Source organism: Argopecten irradians, chromosome 2 (genome assembly GCF_041381155.1).
Source record: "Argopecten irradians isolate NY chromosome 2, Ai_NY, whole genome shotgun sequence".
Taxonomy (NCBI): Eukaryota; Metazoa; Mollusca; class Bivalvia; order Pectinida; family Pectinidae; genus Argopecten; species Argopecten irradians.
The window spans coordinates 46861661-46884108 of record NC_091135.1 but is presented as its reverse complement, the minus strand read 5'-3'; the positions used below and the strand labels follow the sequence as shown (position 1 = coordinate 46884108).

Here is a 22448-nt window from a genome sequence, read left to right as displayed (position 1 = left end):
ACAAAATAAGATTATCAACAAAACTGATTTATTTTTAACAAGTGTGTCTGTCACAAATATTTACACATGACGGAGTTCTTCCTTACAAATTGTGATGATAAACAGTAAGAAGTGTATAATACTTCACCCAAGATCCATGACTAGTGTAATTCACTGAAAGCTTTTGCTCCAAGCACAGTTTAGATCTCTGATGCAATAATGAAGTAGATATTCCCTATACAGGTAAACAGCAATAAATACCCAACAGCACTTTAAATGATGTTATATAATGATAGACACTTCCACTTTTGTTAAATAACAAGGGCTACAGAACTTGTTTCTGTTTCCTCTTTTGGCTCCAAGCATTGTTTATTGACAGAACTAATAATTATTCTGTTTCCATGGCTACATTAGCTTCATCCATGACAATACTTGTTTGTATTGTCTCCACCTCCTCGGGAACAGTTTGGACCTCGACCAGTGAGGCGTGGTCAAGCTGGTCAAACTCTGCTTCCTCTGGAGTGACATACTGGATGACATACTGCTGGTTTCCCTCCAGTCCCGTCTCGCCGTCGGTCAGCAGTACCTCTTCGCCTTCCTGCTGGACAATGATAGTCTCAGGATTTACTGACACCATCTCCCCATCCTCTCCTTGGACTGTAAATGGCTGCCCGCCCTGAAGTGGAAACAGTCGACTATTTGAGTTATTGTCATTAAAGGTAATTGAGGAAAACATGATCATGTGTAGACCTATATATGTCCATAGGGCATTAATGTCATCTACCTTCATACTTGAAATCTGAATGGACCCCAGATATGTACCTTCTGATCAAATATTGGAAACCTTAAACATCTGACCACCATGGCCTGAACCAATACAAGAAAACTTTTAAATATCAATATTTTTTATCAGAGATTTTTCTCATTTATAAACATATTTTAGAAATGTAGCAAATAATGTTTTGAATCTTAGCATTTTTTGAGATCTGATTACCTGTTGTGACATGTCGATGATCTGTTGTAATATACTGACAGCAGACTGTGTCTTCTCATCTAAATTGTTTGTCTCCACTGTAAAATAAAATACCATTATCATCTGAACGGAAATCAAACACAAACACGTAAATAATACAGTTACTGTCCACATACATAAGAATTAAGTTAATTATAAGATTTATCTTTAAATTTGAAATAGATTTTAAGCATTGTACAAAGTGTTACATTTTTATTAATAACATTTTGATTGTAAACCATTACAGATGTTACAACTCCCCCAGTCGTGTCATTGTGTTCTGTATTCCTTATAACAACTACGCTTTGTACCAATTTTCATTTTCTTTTTTTTATGTTTAAAATGATCCACATCATTAACAATACTCATAATTTGAGCAATAACTGATGTTTAATTATGTATATATTTGTCAAATTAACATAAAAATACATTGTTAATAATTTGTTTTACTTTTGGTGCATGCGCAATCAGTACTTCATTTCATATAGAGCATAGTGCCATGGATTTTTTTCGGGATGCAATTAATTATTTCTAAAGTGAACAGTCGGGCAAGGATGGCTAAAGTTGGTAAAAATGGTGGGAATGTATCCAGTAGAATTTCTTATGAAATGGAAAAATAAAATCTCTCGTCAAATTCTGTCTGCGTACGAAGAAATTAATTTAAAGTATGGAAATTCTAAAACGTCCTCCCGGCTCACTATGTCCGTGGTTACATTTCCACGCAGCTTTCAATGCTTTCAACTTTTCTTTACTTTAATGGTCAGAACTGGGAAACTAAGCAGAACTTGGCCGTCGTATTAATATGTGAGAACTTTTGGAAGGCCAATGAACGCATTTAGACTGGTTTTCTTTGCCCGACTATTCACTTTAATATTATTATACTGAAGTACAATAAGAAGCTCAAATTCTTATTTGGTGGTAATCAATGGTGTAAAGCGAGTAACTTTTGTGACTGAAGAAAAATACTTAATCGTCTGCTCCTGTTTTTGATTCAGTAAAAATACCATTCGTCAGCCGTGTAGCATCTTTAAAGTAAAGTATATACATAGGAATCTTACTTGTCTGACTAGGTTCTACTATAGCTGTGGTTGTCTCCCCTTCTGCCACCTGTTCTACAATGGTGGAGCCTAGATCGTCATCTGCACATTGAAGTACCTGTAGGTCAAAATAATTTACAGTTTTAACAATTCATCTGACTGGTATTCATGGATTTTTTTCGGGATGCAATTTAATTATTTACTAAACAGCAGATTGAACAGTCGGGCAAGGATGGCTAAAGTTGGTAAAAATGGTGGGAATGTAAAGTATAATTTCTTATGAAATGGAAAAATAAAATCTCTCGTCAAATTCTGTCTGCGTACGAAGAAATTAATTTAAAGTATGGAAATTCTAAAACGTCCTCCCGGCTCACTATGTCCGTGGTTACATTTCCACGCAGCTTTCAATGCTTTCAACTTTTCTTTACTTTAATGGTCAGAACTGGGAAACTAAGCAGAACTTGGCCGTCGTATTAATATGTGAGAACTTTTGGAAGGCCAATGAACGCATTTAGACTGGTTTTCTTTGCCCGACTATTCACTTTAATGACTAATATACTGAAGTACAATAAGAAGCTCAAATTCTTATTTGGTGGTAATCAATGGTGTAAAGCGAGTAACTTTTGTGACTGAAAAAAAATACTTAATCGTCTGCTCCGGTTTTTGATTCAGTAAAAATACCATTCGTCAGCCGTGTAGCATCTTTAAAGTAAAGTATATACATAGGAATCTTACTTGTCTGACTAGGTTCTACTATAGCTGTGGTTGTCTCCCCTTCTGCCACCTGTTCTACAATGGTGGAGCCTAGATCGTCATCTGCACATTGAAGTACCTGTAGGTCAAAATAATTTACAGTTTTAACAATTCATCTGACTGGTATTCAAACCTTAAACTTTAAGACTTGGCTTCCTTTACTCAACACAGCAGATTGAAGTAAAATCATTTAAAAGAAATGAAAATTGTTTTCACAAAGATGTTCATTTGTTAAAATAGGTTCACAAATAATTTTGTTCAAAATTTAAATGAAGTCCAAGTAACGATTGATGCAGAGAATAATCTCTTAAAATTAATTCCTATCAAAATTATTTGATGTCGAATTTTTGATAGCTGCTTAACAGTTGACAATCTTCTTTAATATATTCACTTTTCACCCAAACGGTATTAAAATTTCCTCCTACAGTTATTCTTTTACAGTCTAGCACATGATACTGATTTCTCTGAAGAAATTAAACCCCATACCTGGACCTCACTGACAGGCACATCCTCTAGTCCCTGTATCTGTTGTACCTGCAGGTTGTGTCGGATCTTCAGGTGACGCTTGAGATCACTCATGTTACCAAACAGATAGTCACAGCTGAGACAACGGTAAGCTTGGGAGTCCACCATCACCACCTGCTTCTCCGGCTCCAACTCAGTGGTACTGGGAAACTCAAAAGTCTCGCCTTTGTGGTGCCGTGTGTAATGGATTTTCATATAACCTATAGTATTAGCAGAAAACTCGCAATGCATGCACATAAACCGCTTCACTACTTCATGGGTCTGAAGGTGACGTTTCAGGTGGCTCCTCTGTGTAGCCTCGTACGGACACCTGCAAAACATTAATGGTTAATGTATACACCGTGGTAAATAATATGGAATTTCACCATAAAATGTGTAGATTTGTATTTCAACATAGAAGCTTAAATGATTGAATACCATAGTCAGCTGTGATTACAGAGTACAAAAGTCAATACATTTGTAGTACATGTAGTTATCAGAAATTTACAAAATCAAAATGTTTTTTGTGTTTTTTGCTGTTAGGATGTACAGGTGTAATGAATGTGACAAAGTTGATTTATTGTATGCATAACAATATTCAAGAGTATATGGGGAATGAAATAGTTTGTGTTTACCTGTCACATTTAAAAAGTTTTCCATCCTTGTGAGATCTAACATGCCACCGTAAGGCAGTCTGTGACTTATAGGCCTTGCCACACTCGGAGCAGGAGTAGGGCTTCTCCTCTGTGTGTCGCAGCATGTGGGCCTGTAGATTGTTTTTACTACGACAGGCGTAGGGACATAAAGGACATTTGTACGGTTTGATCCCCTCGTGGATCCAGATGTGTTTCTGCAGTTCAGAGTTGGCTCGTATAAACACTTTATCACAGTAAGGACACTTGTAGGACCTACGACCTAAATGTATGTAAAAAGAAAATCCTTACTGATAACTGAATGTGACATCACTTTATCCAGCATTGACATCAGTTTATCGACAATTGACATCAGTTTTTTTTACATTCGATATATATTTGAAGAGTAATGTAGCATGATTGTAAATATAATAAAATCATCATATTAAACATCTTTGTCCTTAAAGGATATTGGTCAATACATATTCAGGTATGGGAAGCAAGTGTCCCAATATAGGCATACAATAAGTTTTATTCCTTTCTTACACAATAACATGATCTGGAGATCTAATGTTCTATGTAGTTTTACATACTTACCCATTTTGCCCTGTGTGCGATGTTTGATCTCCTTATATCCAGTGACTTTCAGCTGCTCGTCGAGATTTAAATCACGATGATCAGTACCAAAGTGAGCCTTCAATTTCTTCATGCTAGAAAATGTCAAAAGTTTAGTGTAATAAAAGAGCACATTCATATCAATATAAAGACATTCTTGGAACATTTCTAGGGCACTGCTAAATATTTCACAGTAAATAGTATTTCAAATACATCTGTAGATTTTCAAAGCTTTGCATTTCATTAATCAATAAACTGAAATAAGAGGTCCAGAGGGCCTGTATCGGTTACATAGATATTTCAGCTTGATTATTACCAAACACTATAATTTCTTTCTAAAGGAACCAGAATATCTATCATATAGCTTTCCTAAATGTATCTAATAAGTTTAACAGTGCCTTGGTAAGATCACTAAATGCACTTCATACCAGGCCAACAGTTCCCCTGAGTGACTATCTGCCTATACTGGACACTTACTTCTCAAACTTAGATTTACAGGTAGGACATTCTATACCCATGGCCTCGTGCAGACCTCGGTGCTTCATGGTATGGTTCCACAGTTGTGAACGACTGTTAGCCACATACTCATTGTTACATTCCTTACATGGAAACGTCAGCTTCTCATGTTCCTTCTCCTTGTGGCGCGCCAGATTCTCCTTGGTCAGGCCACGGTACCCACATATGTTACAGGGGAATGGCTTGTCTCCTGAGGTCACAAAGGTCAGATTGATATAGGAAACATACTAATGAAAGTAAGGTTGTTTTTCAAAATAAACAGTCGTGTATGTCGCTATCCGATATCAGTGGGTTTTAGGCAAGATGTCCCCCATTTATGTCAATATTAACTTTTTTTGTAAAAAAAAAAAAAACGCATTTCCAAAATTCATTCAGTGTAGTATTGATACAAGTACTGGTATGTACTAGACAAATGTATGTCTAAATGAAGTATACAGAGTCTGTGATATGATTTAGCAACTTTTGACTATGATGGCAAGTATCTTACCACTATATCAATTGCAAAGATACTGTTGTTACCCTAACCTTTCCCCTGATCTTATGCTTCCACTTACACATTTAAAGAAACTGATGAGTTATGAAAATGAAAATGGATCCCTACCTGTGTGTGTTCGTAGATGTGTATCAAAGTCCACTTTGTTGTAGTATAATTTGCCACAGTATTCACATTCCTCTGTACCGAAAGTTTCCCTCATTTTATGGAAGATGTCCATGGTCATCATGCGGTATCCCATCCGCTCTATAAGGTCTTTACTTGCTGCCTTACCACCTCCTGTCCCTTCCCCTATATCTCCCAGCTCCTCCAGCTGATTCTCGTCCAGTTCATCACCTCCCTCGTCCAGCCCCTCCTCCTCGGCCAGTCTGTCTCTCTCCTCTTCCCCCACGGTATCCTCCTTATTAGTCTCCGTCTCCATAGCCGTATCATCCTTGTTTGCTGTGGAATCCAATGAGTTGATCTCGGTGTCCATAGCCTCAGTAGAAGTATCCTCAGGTTTATCATCAGGTTTACTGCTTTCCTCAGAGGTTTCTTTATCAGTACTGTCTAAACATTGAGATGAAACACAGATATTTAATTAATATGCAATTAGTTAACTGACACTTCAACCATGTGTTAGTAAAAGCCAAAACTTGGCATTACAATTAAGTTGCATGAAACTTGTAGTTGAAACATAAAATTACTGGGGGTAATGATAATAACTGAAACTATCAAAGACTTGAAGTTGTTTCAAATATATACTGTATATTTGTTTTGATTTTTTTTAATTGGTCATTAATCAATCAAATAATCTATTGTTAATATTATACAGTTGACTTGTTGACTGGGGTTGAGGGCAACAGATGATTTGTTGGACCAAAAGGCAAACTGTTGCCCGAGGCCGAAGTTAGTTTGAGGGTTCAACAAATCATCTGTTGGCTTAAAACCTAGTCGATAACTGTTTTGTTATACCCCATTGACTCAATGCATTGACGTCACAAATTGTAGTTGTGACGTCACTCTGGTCCAACAGCACATTTAAACAGTTCTTTGGACAGCTCGACGGAACAGTTCACTTATTCGCATTTTTGTCACGAGAGTTTATATAGAAACGATTGTCTAAGGCCAGGGTATAACAAGATGAATGTTAAATGTAATCTATTGATAATATGATGAATTGTTACCCCAACACTAAAATGTTTTTAATTGTAAATATGCTACCTTACCTTTAGATTTGACCAGTAGAGATTCCCCTTCAGGGTTGTGGTCACCTTGACCAGTACCGTTGGTCACCTGTCCCTGTAAAGTGACCAGACCCTCTGTCACATCACCAGCACCTCCATTCACATTGCCAGCGTCTACAGATTTATCTGCACAGATCTCATCCAGCTCTGAGCTTAACCTGGCTTCATTCTTCATCACAGAGCTGGAAAGTTCTGGGGGAAGGTTGATAAACTCCTTCATTTCTAAAAGTTCATCAGGCTCAGGTAGATACAGACTGTAGTTAATACACTGCTCAAACAACTCCTCCCACTTATTTGTCAGGTCAACCTTGAGGTGGACACTGGTCAAGTGGTCAATCAGACGTACAGTACTAAGGAACTTAACGTGGCATTTCACACATCGGTATATGACGCGATGTTTCTGGTAATGTTTATCGAGATAAACCTTGCGACTGGCCGTGTAGTCACACAACTCACAGTGTTGTATATTAGGAATGTCTTTAATGTCGTGTACAAACAGATGTCGGTCTCGGTCAACCTTCTTCTTGAACTTACGATTACAGACGTGGCACTGGTGAATGACAGTCGAGCCCTTAGTAGGGTTCTGTAGGAAGGTGGCCAAGTACTCTCGTCCCTTTGCAGTAGTACCGTGATATTTCCTTATATGGTTGATCATGGATTTCAATGTTTTATAGGACTTTTTACAAATATCACACTTTTCCTTCTTCTTGTTGTGAGTGGCCGCATGCTCCAGAAGGTGACTTTTGTTGACAGACTTGAAGTCACATTCACTACACTTATAATATTGACCGGTGTGTTTTCTCATGTGAGTGTATAGGTTACCTACAACAAGAATAAGTACGAGCATGTATTACATGTTTGTAAGGCATATTATTTCTTATGTACAGACAACTCCATAGATATTTGTAATATAATGTACATTACCACAGTATACACCTACAGATCATTTATAAAACATTTTGTATTGTTATTAATCAACAGGTGTGAAAGATGTCTTTTTCATTTGATTACTGGCAAAACTTTTATTCTTGTATCTTTTCAACAGAAAATTGATTTCATTTTAATTTCAAAATTGGAAAACAAACTGTACACATACAAACCTTTTGAGTTGGAAGCATATTTACACTTGGGACACTTGAAAGGTTTTAGGTCTGTATGGATCAGACAATGCAGTCTCATGTGTGACAGAGTTTTAAAGATTTTATCACATACACAGCAGGAGAAGAGAGACAGCGACGTGGTCACCATCCGCGTCGTCATGGGTGCCTTCTCGTTCAGGTCCTGGGCTATAGCGTGTTGTTTAAACATGGAGTCAACACCACTTAGGTCTACATTCATCTGTTGTTCAAACTTAATTTTCTCCTCCTCCGACGTGAATATTGGTAAGTCGGTGATATGGTCAGCTGGTTTTTCTGTACGTGTATTATCTACGTCAGGATCTGCTAACACCTGTACACTATCTGTACTCTCTGCTTCTTTCTCCCAGTCTTCGTCAGTTTTAGCAGCTTTCTGAGGTGGCTCTTTTACCTTGAAATCAGTATCGTCATCATCTTCTATATTTTCCTCCTCCTCTATGTCAGATGGATGATCTTCCTCTATATGATACACGTGGTCATCTTTTGACTCTAGGTCCTCTTCAATCTCATCTACCTCTGAAATATAAAATCATACTTAATGACTTAGTCGTCGTCCAAACTCTTACAAAACACATGTATTTTAACAAGGATGTATATACATGTAATTAATTGAATTGTTACATCACACTGAAGATGTTATAAACTTTCACCAAAACACTTACTCTTTTGTAGCCCCTGGTTTTATTAGCAGTCACCATGAAATTTATTTTGTTGATTTGCTGTTTGATTTTAGATGGCAGTTTTAGTGTATTGATAATTAATATACACCTTACAAAATCCAAAAAATATCTAAAGGATATACAGTATAACCCCAGATTCCTCGATTACCCCCTATTCGCCGAACTGGTCATACAGTCTCGACCGTGTCCCTAACAAAACCCTGGATAGCTCGAACTTCTATTCATCGAATACCCCTTATTCCTAGAACAGAAATATGTCCCCGTTTCATCAAATACATAGTATTTACCCATGTATTCAGGTGTTCGGCCCTTGAGATATTTTTACCTGTGTCACACCTGACTGCACCAACTGACATGGATAATTGCTCCCAATCTTGTGTTTACGCAGGTTGCCTTTAGGTAATTAAGGGATTAACTGTGTCATTATTACCTACCTACACGATCACAAGTCGTTATTTGATGCTAACTTTATTTGAATATTTCAGAAAAGGCATTAAATTATTGATGTTTCTCTCGAATACGGAAGTTGTTAATCTGTGTTAATAGAAACTACACATTGTGTAATCACAAAAGAGGCGGAATATATTGCTCATGTCCACCTAATTATATCAGTTCATTTTTTTAGATTTCTTTGTTGTTTTCATTTAACAGGCTCACACAATTTTATTTATCGAAAGATGTAAATGATATGAAATGATAAGCAAAGTACATTTTATCAGTGTGTTCCGTATCTTTTCCCGTAAATTGTATTTTGTAACTTTACTCGTATTTACAAAATAGACATCTATAGATATTGTTTCTTATGTCTGTAATTATGCTGGTTGATAACTTTATTGTGAGTATGTATTTTGTAAACGTTTTAAATGACTTGTGATAATTAAATAATTGAAAATGTACTCGGAGTACTCCTTGTTGACCAATATGGATTGTACATTGACCTAAATGACGATCGCTTACTCCGCTGTGAATGACATTTGATTTAGGACTTTCTCGTAAGCATTTTCAAACGCTTAATTTATGTTATACATATTTTCAACTTGATATTGCAATCAATAAAACACTTAAATAAAGAAATCCAAAATGCTGAAAGATAGGGTAATTAAAATGTCATTGTCATACTCCAACCACAGGTGTTCGTTTCTAATATAGGTATAAGTATAATATTGGGTCAAGGTCCATAACTCGGCCGGCCATATAACACTACCCAATTTCAGAAAAAGTATGATTATTAACCAAACCGTATAGGATATGATAATAGGAATACTCTCAATCGACAGCCAGATAATTTATCTTTAATTTGGTATATGATACAATATATATCATGCCGTATAAATGTCACTAGGTATCCAGAAACATCGGAAAACAGATAGATTTCAACTGGTCGGACACTGTGGTGTCCTACCGATAAACACGCCAGGGCTCTAATGGGTAGCTCAAAACCACTGCATGTCAACACTTCAGCGTTTATAGAATAAAAAGTTTGGTAGAAAACAAACTTTACCGGTTAGTAAATCCATGGATAAATATCATCCATTTGCCTAACGTAGCCCTTTGAAATTTCCGATTGAAAAATTTATGTCTCTAGCCGCCATGTAAGTATGTGGTGCAGTAGATTTGTTTTGTCGGCGTTGATTGGCTCTCGAAATTAAATTGACCAATCAACGCCGAGATCGAATAACAAATGTACTACACACATATCAACATGACGGCTAGAGACACACATTTTTTCATTCGGAAATTCAAAAGGCTGTATTGAGCATATGGATGGTATATAGTTAAAAACTAACATAGCGGTAAGTTTGTTTTTACCAAACTTTAATTCATATGAAGCTGAAATGTTGACATTGCAGTGGTTTTTGAGCTACCCATAGAGCCTGGGTGTTATCGGAGAACCACAGTGTCCGACCGTTGAATCTATTGTTTTCGATGTTTGGATACCTAGTGCATTTTACGGATGATATATATGTATCTATACCAAATTAAAGATAAATTTCTGGCTGCGATTGAGAGTATTCTATTCATATCTTAGTCTGGTTAATATAACTTTATCTGAATGGGTAGTGTATATGGACGGCCGAGTTATAGACCTTGACCAGTATTATACTTATATTATATTGAAACGAACACCTGTGCTCCAACAATGTTATTTTGCATCGTGTGTCGACAGTCGCAAAGCGTTCGATAAAAAAAGGCTGCCAGTCGACTCTAGTTATGGGAGTATGTTTGTCATGTTTCAGACCCGAATTTGACTCGATATGCCACCTCGGATGAGTCGAATACCCTGTATTCCTCGAACTACTGACATACTGCTGTTCGAGTTACAGGGGTTTTTACTGTATATTGATTGAATGTTGACAAACACTTGTGTTAAAACACATAGATTTTAAAAAAGTCTTATCTGTAAATATGAAGAGATCCAATTTTACCTAACTCCAGATCAATGACTTGTTTCCTGGTGAGGTCTATGTAGTCAGTCGTTCCCATACACTTGTGTGTATTAAAGAACCTCTCTTTGGTAAACGAACGTTTACAGCTTGTACAGACAAACCGGCCATCAGAACCTGTAACAGACACACACAGAAAACACATTATCGAAGCTAATCATTACTAGTAGTAGAAGTAATATCAAAATCTTGTATCAATTCAGGGTTAAAAGTTGATTCTTGTATTGAAGGTATTGGTAAAATGCACAACTACCAGGCATCATGATTAATTGATAGTATGTAACCAACAGTAGATGTTGATGTCATTCCACGTCTTGGAGAATTATTTTATTTTATGGTATGTATTTCTCTATTTTACCATAGTGCTTCTGTCAGCCAGTTGTATTCATTGAATATATTAGGTATGTAACTGTAGTCATGGAATATTCTGATGATAGTATTATCCAATTAAGAACAAATTGAATAAATGTTCTTGCTTACTGATTTCTGGTTTAGATGGCTTTAAAGGAGGTTTTTCTTCCACTTGTTTACGAACAGTTCCTTTCTGCAGCCTTGGTCGTCCTCTTTTCTTTCCTGCCAATGATAAAAATATGCTCGCTAAAAGACTATCATTGGTTCATTAGGAGTTATTTAATGTTTTAGTTTTCATCAATTTTATATGAGTTATTTCTCTTTGTATAATAGCTTGTTTATCCATCCAAGCAGTATTTTGTCACAGATGTTTAATTGAATTATATAAAATAATATTATCAGTTTGTTATACCTAATGGTTTTCTTATTTACTTCTGAATGTACTGTTCTAATGTACAGTAAAAGGTTGCATACATGCAGACTGGACTCTAGCAGCAGACGGTCCAAAGGTGAATGTGGTTAGTCTAATCTGATACTGGGGTCTGTGTTGGTGTCTCTGTAAGACTAGGTACAGGGTTGGACTGGACACCAGCAGTAGACAGGTCAGGGGTGAATGTGGTCAGTCTTACCTGATACTGGAATCTGTGTTGGTGTCTCTGTAAGACTAGGTACAGGGTTGGACTGGACACAAGTAGTAGACAGGTCAGGGGTGAATGTGGTCAGTCTTACCTGATACTGGGGTCTGTGTTGGTGTCTCTGTAAGACTAGGTACAGGGTTGAACTGTACTCCAGTAGCAGATAGGTCAGGGGTGAATGTGGTCAGTCTTACCTGGTACTGGGGTCTGTGTTGGTGTCTCTGTAAGACTAGGTACAGGGTTGAACTGTACTCCAGCAGCAGATAGGTCAGGGGTGAATGTGGTCAGTCTTACCTGGTACTGGGGTCTGTGTTGGTGTCTCTGTAAGACTAGGTACAGGGTTGGACTGGACACCAGTGGTAGACAGGTCAGGGGTGAATGTGGTCAGTCTTACCTGATACTGGGGTCTGTGTTGGTGTCGCTGTAAGACTAGGTACAGGGTTAGACTGGACACAAGTAGTAGACAGGTCAGGGGTGAATGTGGTCAGTCTTACCTGATACTGGGGTCTGTGTTGGTGTCTCTGTAAGACTAGGTACAGGGTTGAACTGTACTCCAGTAGCAGATAGGTCAGGGGTGAATGTGGTCAGTCTTACCTGGTACTGGGGTCTGTGTTGGTGTCTCTGTAAGACTAGGTACAGGGTTGAACTGTACTCCAGCAGCAGATAGGTCAGGGGTGAATGTGGTCAGTCTTACCTGGTACTGGGGTCTGTGTTGGTGTCTCTGTAAGACTAGGTACAGGGTTGGACTGGACACCAGTGGTAGACAGGTCAGGGGTGAATGTGGTCAGTCTTACCTGATACTGGGGTCTGTGTTGGTGTCGCTGTAAGACTAGGTACAGGGTTAGACTGGACACCAGCAGTAGACAGGTCAGGGGTGAATGTGGTCAGTCTTATCTGATACTGGGGTCTGTGTTGGTGTCTCTGTAAGACTAGGTACAGGGTTGGACTGGACACCAGCGGTAGACAGGTCAGGGGTGAATGTGGTCAGTCTTACCTGATACTGGAGTCTGTGTTGGTGTCTCTGTAAGATTAGGTACAGGGTTGGACTGGACACCAGTAGTAGACAGGTCAGGGGTGAATGTGGTCAGTCTTACCTGGTACTGGGGTCTGTGTTGGTGTCTCTGTAAGATTAGGTACAGGGTTGGACTGGACACCAGCAGTAGACAGGTCAGGGGTGAATGTGGTCAGTCTTACCTGATACTGGAGTCTGTGTTGGTGTCTCTGTAAGACTAGGTACAGGGTTGGACTGGACACCAGCAGTAGACAGGTCAGGGGTGAATGTGGTCAGTCTTACCTGGTACTGGGGTCTGTGTTGGTGTCTCTGTGAGATTAGGTACAGGGTTGGACAGGACACCAGCGGTAGACAGGTCAGGGGTGAATGTGGTCAGTCTTACCTGGTACTGGGGTCTGTGTTGGTGTCTCTGTAAGATTAGGTACAGGGTTGGACTGGACACCAGCAGTAGACAGGTCAGGGGTGAATGTGGTCAGTCTTACCTGATACTGGCGTCTGTGTTGGTGTCTCTGTAAGATTAGGTACAGGGTTGGACTGGACACCAGCGGTAGACAGGTCAGGGGTGAATGTGGTCAGTCTTACCTGATACTGGGGTCTGTGTTGGTGTCTCTGTAAGATTAGGTACAGGGTTGGACTGGACACCAGCAGTAGACAGGTCAGGGGTGAATGTGGTCAGTCTTACCTGATACTGGGGTCTGTGTTGGTGTCTCTGTAAGATTAGGTACAGGGTTGGACTGGACACCAGCGGTAGACAGGTCAGGGGTGAATGTGGTCAGTCTTACCTGATACTGGAGTCTGTGTTGGTGTCTCTGTAAGATTAGGTACAGGGTTGGACTGGACACCAGCAGTAGACAGGTCAGGGGTGAATGTGGTCAGGTCTTACCTGATACTGGTGTCTCTGTAAGATTAGTGTACTCTGTAAGATTAGGTACAGGGTTGGACTGGACACCAGCGGTAGACAGGTCAGGGGTGAATGTGGTCAGTCTTACCTGATACTGGAGTCTGTGTTGGTGTCTCTGTAAGATTAGGTACAGGGTTGGACTGGACACCAGCGGTAGACAGGTCAGGGGTGAATGTGGTCAGTCTTACCTGATACTGGGGTCTGTGTTGGTGTCTCTGTAAGATTAGGTACAGGGTTGGACTGGACACCAGTAGTAGACAGGTCAGGGGTGAATGTGGTCAGTCTTACCTGATACTGGAGTCTGTGTTGGTGTCTCTGTAAGATTAGGTACAGGGTTGGACTGGACACCAGCGGTAGACAGGTCAGGGGTGAATGTGGTCAGTCTTACCTGATACTGGGGTCTGTGTTGGTGTCTCTGTAAGATTAGGTACAGGGTTGGACTGGACACCAGCAGTAGACAGGTCAGGGGTGAATGTGGTCAGTCTTACCTGATACTGGAGTCTGTGTTGGTGTCTCTGTAAGATTAGGTACAGGGTTGGACTGGACACCAGTAGTAGACAGGTCAGGGGTGAATGTGGTCAGTCTTACCTGATACTGGAGTCTGTGTTGGTGTCTCTGTAAGATTAGGTACAGGGTTGGACTGGACACCAGCGGTAGACAGGTCAGGGGTGAATGTGGTCAGTCTTACCTGATACTGGAGTCTGTGTTGGTGTCTCTGTAAGATTAGGTACAGGGTTGGACTGGACACCAGCAGTAGACAGGTCAGGGGTGAATGTGGTCAGTCTTACCTGATACTGGAGTCTGTGTTGGTGTCTCTGTAAGATTAGGTACAGGGTTGGACTGGACACCAGCAGTAGACAGGTCAGGGGTGAATGTGGTCAGTCTTACCTGATACTGGAGTCTGTGTTGGTGTCTCTGTAAGATTAGGTACAGGGTTGGACTGTACTCCCGTAGCAGCAGTAGAGGTAGACGGATCAGGGATGAATGTTGTCTGCCCATCTTCTGCTGTAGAGAAGGTGCCCTGCATTGTGATGGTCTGTGAGAGATCAGTAGTTTCGTTGGAGTTGCCCTGTATAATGATCACTGTCTGAGGTTCTGAACCATCGGTCGGCTCAGTACAGGTCATCACAGCATTGTTCAGTGTCTCTGTAAAAGGACAACATACAGGTATGTTTTCTTTATTGAAGTGGGTAATTTTTATCTTACATTCATTACAACACAATAGTTTGATTATTTCTATGTGGCGTTCTACATCAATAGCCAAGTTTTGAAGATTTACAAGTTGGAGGAAGGCTCATAGCTGGTGAGTAAGTCTGATCATAATCATATTCTATATCAGTATTTGTCATGTCAGACAGATATTACTAACTAGGGTCTAGAAAGGTATATGATTTTTACACGCTAAAACTTAAAACAGGATTCTGATTAATTAAGAATGTAGTTAATTATCATACATATAATTAACAATATACTGTTTGGAATAAATAATGGAACAAATACTTAGATGTGAACCTAATAATGCATGAAGAGTGTAGGCACCAGTCAAACTCTAATCTCACATATCAAACTACAGTATATATCTGACATACTGACCGACGTTGAGGGGTATGATTGTCTCTGTGCCTCCATCTGTTGAACCAGTGAAGACCTCTGTGCCTGTATTTTTTGGCCCACAAGGCTCCTTCTTGTGCTGCATAAAGCTGTCAATGTCACTGAAGTTTGCATGGCAGGAGCCACAAATAAACAAGTCTGCTGCTGGCATGACTGCTTGTCTTGTTAAGGCTGGTTACACCTGAGCTACCCAAGATCATCAAGCAATGCTCAACATCTCTGTTAATTTTACCTGTCAATATGAAATATCAAAATACTTTTCAAATTCAAAATTATTTTCATTATTCCAAATACATACATTAAGTGTTGGAAATGTGATCACCAAAGTATGATTTTGTCAGAAACAACTAACTGAGTATAGTTTAATTTTTAACAAAATTATTATTGGATCCCAAAAATGATTTCGCCCCAGCTGAATAAACGAATCAATGATACCCTACATTCGTGACAATGTTACTAAATAATTTTGTATGTCAATCTTTAATTCTTTCACTCCTTAAAGGAACAATGTACGTAACTTTTCTACAAGAAAATTACTATATAAATATAGCTGTTGATCATGATTGAGTTAACCAATAACCAAGAAATATTAAGTTATTTAAAGGTCTCGTGTATTAACCATATTAGTACTATGTTTGAAAGAAAAGGTACCATGTTAATTTGAGGAAATTAATTGAAATTGTAGTAATCCTGTGAGTTATTAAAGAACTTAAATAACAAACAAAATAACTTTCCATGGTAATAATTTATCTTAGAAAATCTTTTTGGTTAATCTCTTTTTTGTAATCAATAGTTTTAATCTCTTTTTTTAACCAATGACTTATCTATCTGTATTAAGGAGGTTAACAATATAAACCACATGACACCATATATGGAAATTTAGTAATTAGTTACCCTGTGAATGGCCCCATACACATTTTTTTTTCAAACTATAAGGAATGAGAATCATTTTCTCATTAATCAACTACGTTTCGAAGACAATAAATTGGGTCTCTTAAAATGCTCTTAAGTTTGGATTTGAAAGCTCACAGTTCTGACGAAGTTCGAAACAGTGCTCCCGTACACATTTGTCTTGAAAACTGACTCAACATCAATTTTGTCGTGCAGAAAGCTAGCAACTTATTTTGGGAGCATTCTAAAAACGTATAAATTTCATGTTTTAGAGCGTCAATAAATTTTTGCTATCATACAATATCTGATTAGATATAACAATTCTGTTTTAACCTGATAAATTGTCTTCTGTACTTATTTCTTCTTCTTGTAGCGGCTGACAAATGGCTGCCAAATATAATCGGATCACGTGACAGAAGGAATGGCGTGTTTGATTCCGAATGTTAAAACATGTTAATAAATTTAAAGTATTTCTCCGATTATTCTCATAATTTTACCACTTATATCAATATTTTACACTCTGTATAATAGTATAGATATAAAAATGGATATTTTTATTTTCTATGTAAATATGATATTTTTAGTATTATTTGTTGAACAAATATTAAATGTTTGTAATAGAATGCACCGTCATGCACGTCACACTTTCGACAAAATGGCCGGAGTGAGACGTCAATCCGGCCCTATTGGCTCCCAACGATTTAATGATCAGCGAAAAACGCGAGGCCAGGGCAAGAAGCCACTACCTCCACCGACACATATAGGTGAATTCTTCTTGATGATTGTTTTGAAAATGTGTAAAAAGGTCCTACTTGCCGATACTGCGGTGAAAATAGGTCTCTACCTAATAGGAGTGATGGCTGGATCTATTTTGGCTGATGTCATGGCCTTACCGAGATCATACTTCTCCGATTCCCACAACATATTCAACCAGTTCTTTGTAAAGTTAGGATGGGGATGGACATTGGCGTCTCTCTCGTCATTCACTGGCATGACCAGCTTCGTGTACTCGCTTGGCAAATGGCCACAGGTCAAATTACATTTCCTTCGACTTGCTCTAGCAACATTTTGGTGGTATGCAGTGACGTCAGCTTTAAATTACGTAGAGTCTGTGGTTGGAATATGTACAGAACCTATTTATCCTTCAAGAGTTTCCTGTAATAAGGCTGGACAGTCATGGCTAGGTTTTGACATTTCTGGACATGTGTTCCTTCTGATTCACAACCTGCTGACTATATCTGAAGAAGTGAAATTTTTCAAAGATTGGTCAAAGCTTGAGACTATTCTCGATAAAGAAAATCTTGCAGATCTGAAAAATATAAAGGAAAGTGAGATACGAACCACAAAACAGGCATATAAGGAACTGACTCCGTATATTAAAATAAACGTTATATTTCTTGCTGTCCTTACAGTGTTGTGGGAATTTATGCTCATAATCAGCACAGTGTATCGATTTCATACCCTTACCCAAAAAGTATCTGCAGCTTTCATTGCAGTTGGATGCTGGTTTATCAGCTATAGGATGATTATACGTTCAAATTGTGGAATTTTACAATCTGGTGTTAGTCCCCTAAGATTCACAAAGTGTGAATGACAATGCAATTCTTCCACTTTTTGAAATTCTATTCCATATGGCATAAGTGTGTCTGTTGTCATATAGTTTCCATCTAGCTGTTTGACACAGTTTTGTGTCTGCCTGTCTGGATTTATGAGGGCCTTTTAAGAACATCTTATTGGATGTAATGTGAAAGTTAAACATCAGTGTTCTGACTTCAAACTGTACCTATATGCATATAACTATGTTATACTGACTTTTAGTGACTTGTTTCCCTATTTTGTTTTTTCTGTGTTCATATATTACCTTGTGAAATTTTGTAAATGATATACAATTTTGTAATTCATAACAATTTTATTTGTCATCCCCGACATTGATATATTAGCCCAAAAGACAGAGTTGTCTTGATCTGAGCAATTTAAATCATTTTTGCCAACTAAACTAAGCTGGGATGTGCAATTTTAAGTATGGTAACAGTTTCTCAGTGAAGGATTCACTTTGTTCATAATGATAATATCCATTCTCTATGAGTGAGACGTCAATCCGGCCCTATTGGCTCCCAACGATTTAATGATCAGCGAAAAACGCGAGGCCAGGGCAAGAAGCCACTACCTCCACCGACACATATAGGTGAATTCTTCTTGATGATTGTTTTGAAAATGTGTAAAAAGGTCCTACTTGCCGATACTGCGGTGAAAATAGGTCTCTACCTAATAGGAGTGATGGCTGGATCTATTTTGGCTGATGTCATGGCCTTACCGAGATCATACTTCTCCGATTCCCACAACATATTCAACCAGTTCTTTGTAAAGTTAGGATGGGGATGGACATTGGCGTCTCTCTCGTCATTCACTGGCATGACCAGCTTCGTGTACTCGCTTGGCAAATGGCCACAGGTCAAATTACATTTCCTTCGACTTGCTCTAGCAACATTTTGGTGGTATGCAGTGACGTCAGCTTTAAATTACGTAGAGTCTGTGGTTGGAATATGTACAGAACCTATTTATCCTTCAAGAGTTTCCTGTAATAAGGCTGGACAGTCATGGCTAGGTTTTGACATTTCTGGACATGTGTTCCTTCTGATTCACAACCTGCTGACTATATCTGAAGAAGTGAAATTTTTCAAAGATTGGTCAAAGCTTGAGACTATTCTCGATAAAGAAAATCTTGCAGATCTGAAAAATATAAAGGAAAGTGAGATACGAACCACAAAACAGGCATATAAGGAACTGACTCCGTATATTAAAATAAACGTTATATTTCTTGCTGTCCTTACAGTGTTGTGGGAATTTATGCTCATAATCAGCACAGTGTATCGATTTCATACCCTTACCCAAAAAGTATCTGCAGCTTTCATTGCAGTTGGATGCTGGTTTATCAGCTATAGGATGATTATACGTTCAAATTGTGGAATTTTACAATCTGGTGTTAGTCCCCTAAGATTCACAAAGTGTGAATGACAATGCAATTCTTCCACTTTTTGAAATTCTATTCCATATGGCATAAGTGTGTCTGTTGTCATATAGTTTCCATCTAGCTGTTTGACACAGTTTTGTGTCTGCCTGTCTGGATTTATGAGGGCCTTTTAAGAACATCTTATTGGATGTAATGTGAAAGTTAAACATCAGTGTTCTGACTTCAAACTGTACCTATATGCATATAACTATGTTATACTGACTTTTAGTGACTTGTTTCCCTATTTTGTTTTTTCTGTGTTCATATATTACCTTGTGAAATTTTGTAAATGATATACAATTTTGTAATTCATAACAATTTTATTTGTCATCCCCGACATTGATATATTAGCCCAAAAGACAGAGTTGTCTTGATCTGAGCAATTTAAATCATTTTTGCCAACTAAACTAAGCTGGGATGTGCAATTTTAAGTATGGTAACAGTTTCTCAGTGAAGGATTCACTTTGTTCATAATGATAATATCCATTCTCTCCTTATAGTTTGTAATAACAGTGATTTTCTTGCTCAATCATTTCGAGGGCCTTTACCTTTTCAATTGGGAAAAATTTATATCTTATTTTATTTTTCTTGAAATATGTATATTTTAGAGAGGTTTTCTTTATTTGGGAAAATATTTACATCAAATTGGGAAAATACAGTAAAATTAATCTAGGGGAAGGGGCCTTTATTCGGCCCAAAATTTACATTAAAACAATCACTGTCAATATGTGTTATATGGCAGCAAGACCTCATGGATCAAATTAACTGATAATTTGACTTATTTTATTAAAGGAACATATACCTAATAAATGTCCTAGATAAATAGATAATCTTTATTTCCCCATTTACATGAGATTACAAATACACACACAAAAAATATAATATAACATAATATTTGTTCATGTTACAGTGTATGCCTTACTCTAGTCGTATAGATGTGTATATACATACCTGGTACTAGAAGAGATAAGTTGTGAAATATTGTTCATGCCTTGTGGTTAATATATACTAGTCAAGATATTGGCATATTTTTGAAATTTTAAATGGTTATATGTCTGTGAACTAAAAGAGAAGAATGTTAAATCATGTGCCTGTATGTATGATTGTGTCTGAAATGTGACTGTCAGATGGAAAGAGTATTTATACATTGTAGTTATATAGGGAACTGTCTGGTTATTATTTAATAAGTACATGTAAATCAATACAAAATTGTGTATAAAACACTGATGTATGTACACTACACTAACACTATAAAGTGTTTCTAGTGCTCTGTTAGGACAACATTCATATATATTTAGTAAGTAATTTATTTAATTTATGTATACCAATTTTTATTATAATTATAACCTATAATGATTTACTGGTTACTTGTAACAATCTCCAGGAAATCCTTTTAATTGATATTATGTTCATTATACTATAATTAGGTGTTTTACTTGGTTGTAAAATAAGATTTTATATATGCTTTTAAGAATGACAAACCAGTTAAATATTAACTTATCCAGTGTAATTGCATGTCTTCCATAATCGACATTTCAGTGTCCACATATCTGGTACATGTATATGTTGCATCAAAATAGTTCAGAAACTCTTGTATACATATCTATAAAAAAAATTTTTTATCAAAACTACAAATTTAAAAGACTAAAATGGCTAGATATGCTCACTAGATAATAAAATCCTTTGCATGGTTAAAACAGACAAATCAGAAGATCTGAGATGACACAAAGTATCAAAATCATGTTTACTTTATTATCTGTTAAGTGTTTTCTGGCCATGGATATTATTACTGTGTGCAACATACTATTTACAGTACATATATATATATTTATATGGCACGTGCCATATATATATATATATTTGTGTATTGTAAATAGTATGTTACATACAGTACATATTTCTAGCTTTTATACCGGTAATTTATTCTACAATTCTATCATGCATGACTTAAATGTTTTTGTACCCGAAAAATTGCTACATTTTCAATATGACTAAATATACTCATCATTTGCAAATTATTTCTTATAGTCTGATATATGCTCAAGACCAAAAAATATTTTTTGGTTATATGGACATTAGAGAGTCGTTATTTAAATTGTACCATTTGTAGTGATAATCCTGTCTCTCCGTCCCAGAGTAGGGGAATATTTATTAGTTGGAATGTTAAAACATCAAAATCAATAAAAATAACAAAGAAAAGGTTGAACATTTGTTTTCTGTTGTACTGACTACTGGCATAATTTCCTCTATAGCTATAGCCAAGTCTTGAAAATTGCATTTTGGGACCGATCAGTGAACAAGATGGCCGACAGGTCACAATCTTGGATTTTGATACTTGAAGTTCTAAACCGATCTGTCTCAAATTTTATGTCAAGGTTCCTCCAGGACGTTTATTTTGCATATTGCATTTTTGGACCGATCCATGAACATGCCATCTTATATTTTGATAATTGCAGATTGTAACCACTATTTCATAGAAAGTACCAAAGGGATCTGTTTCAAATTTCCCCCGAGAGCCCTTGTTGTGCATTTTGGGACTGATGGGTGGCCAAGATGGCCGACAGGCTGCCATTTTGGATTTTGATAATAGAAGTTTGTTACCACTATTTCTCAGAAAGTACTGAAGCGATCTGTCTCAAATTGCATGTATACATGTAGTATGTTTGAAAAAATTTGAAAAGCAGAGAAAAGATCCCTCTTTCCAATGTCAGACATATATCATTCTTTGGTGGGGGCCAAGATACCTCTGGGATCTCTTGTCTATGCATAAAAGGATATGAGGACGACTTAAACGCAAACCCTGCTCTGGCATATATATGCTGTACGTACTTTACACCAAAATAACACAGCAAAAAAAGAGTAGACTGTATGTTGTAAATTTAAATCATTGATAATGGGTTCTTCATTTGATATAGTATCCATATTCAGTATAGTGTAGTCATTTTAGGAGGGCAAGCCTGAGTTCCTCTCCAATACTGGTAGACAATATATCAAATGGTCGTGGTTAGAT

The 22448-nt window shown here is 37.5% G+C and overlaps 3 protein-coding genes across 3 annotated transcripts; 2 read left to right on the top strand and 1 right to left on the bottom strand.

Annotated features, from left to right (window-relative positions):
• Positions 1-11: 11 nt before the first annotated feature.
• On the bottom strand, positions 12-16840 carry LOC138315709 (zinc finger protein ZFAT-like). Its single transcript, XM_069256937.1, has 15 exons — positions 16762-16840; positions 15520-15769; positions 14815-15072; positions 11508-11600; positions 11010-11144; positions 7868-8419; positions 6750-7589; positions 5650-6090; positions 5010-5238; positions 4515-4627; positions 3921-4200; positions 3268-3616; positions 2764-2860; positions 974-1050; positions 12-655 (listed from the first exon to the last, which is right to left on the bottom strand). Exons 2-15 carry the CDS (start codon positions 15686-15688, stop codon positions 368-370), a joined length of 3921 nt encoding a protein of 1306 aa, XP_069113038.1. The 5' UTR covers positions 15689-15769; positions 16762-16840; the 3' UTR covers positions 12-367.
• A 239-nt stretch (positions 16841-17079) lies between these two features.
• LOC138315708 (acyl-coenzyme A diphosphatase FITM2-like) lies at positions 17080-18520 on the top strand. The gene has a single exon (XM_069256936.1). It carries the CDS (start codon positions 17084-17086, stop codon positions 18020-18022), a length of 939 nt encoding a protein of 312 aa, XP_069113037.1. The 5' UTR covers positions 17080-17083; the 3' UTR covers positions 18023-18520.
• LOC138316667 (acyl-coenzyme A diphosphatase FITM2-like) lies at positions 18435-21644 on the top strand. Its single transcript, XM_069258335.1, has 2 exons — positions 18435-18453; positions 18515-21644. Exons 1-2 carry the CDS (start codon positions 18435-18437, stop codon positions 19441-19443), a joined length of 948 nt encoding a protein of 315 aa, XP_069114436.1. The 3' UTR covers positions 19444-21644.
• Positions 21645-22448: the final 804 nt, after the last annotated feature.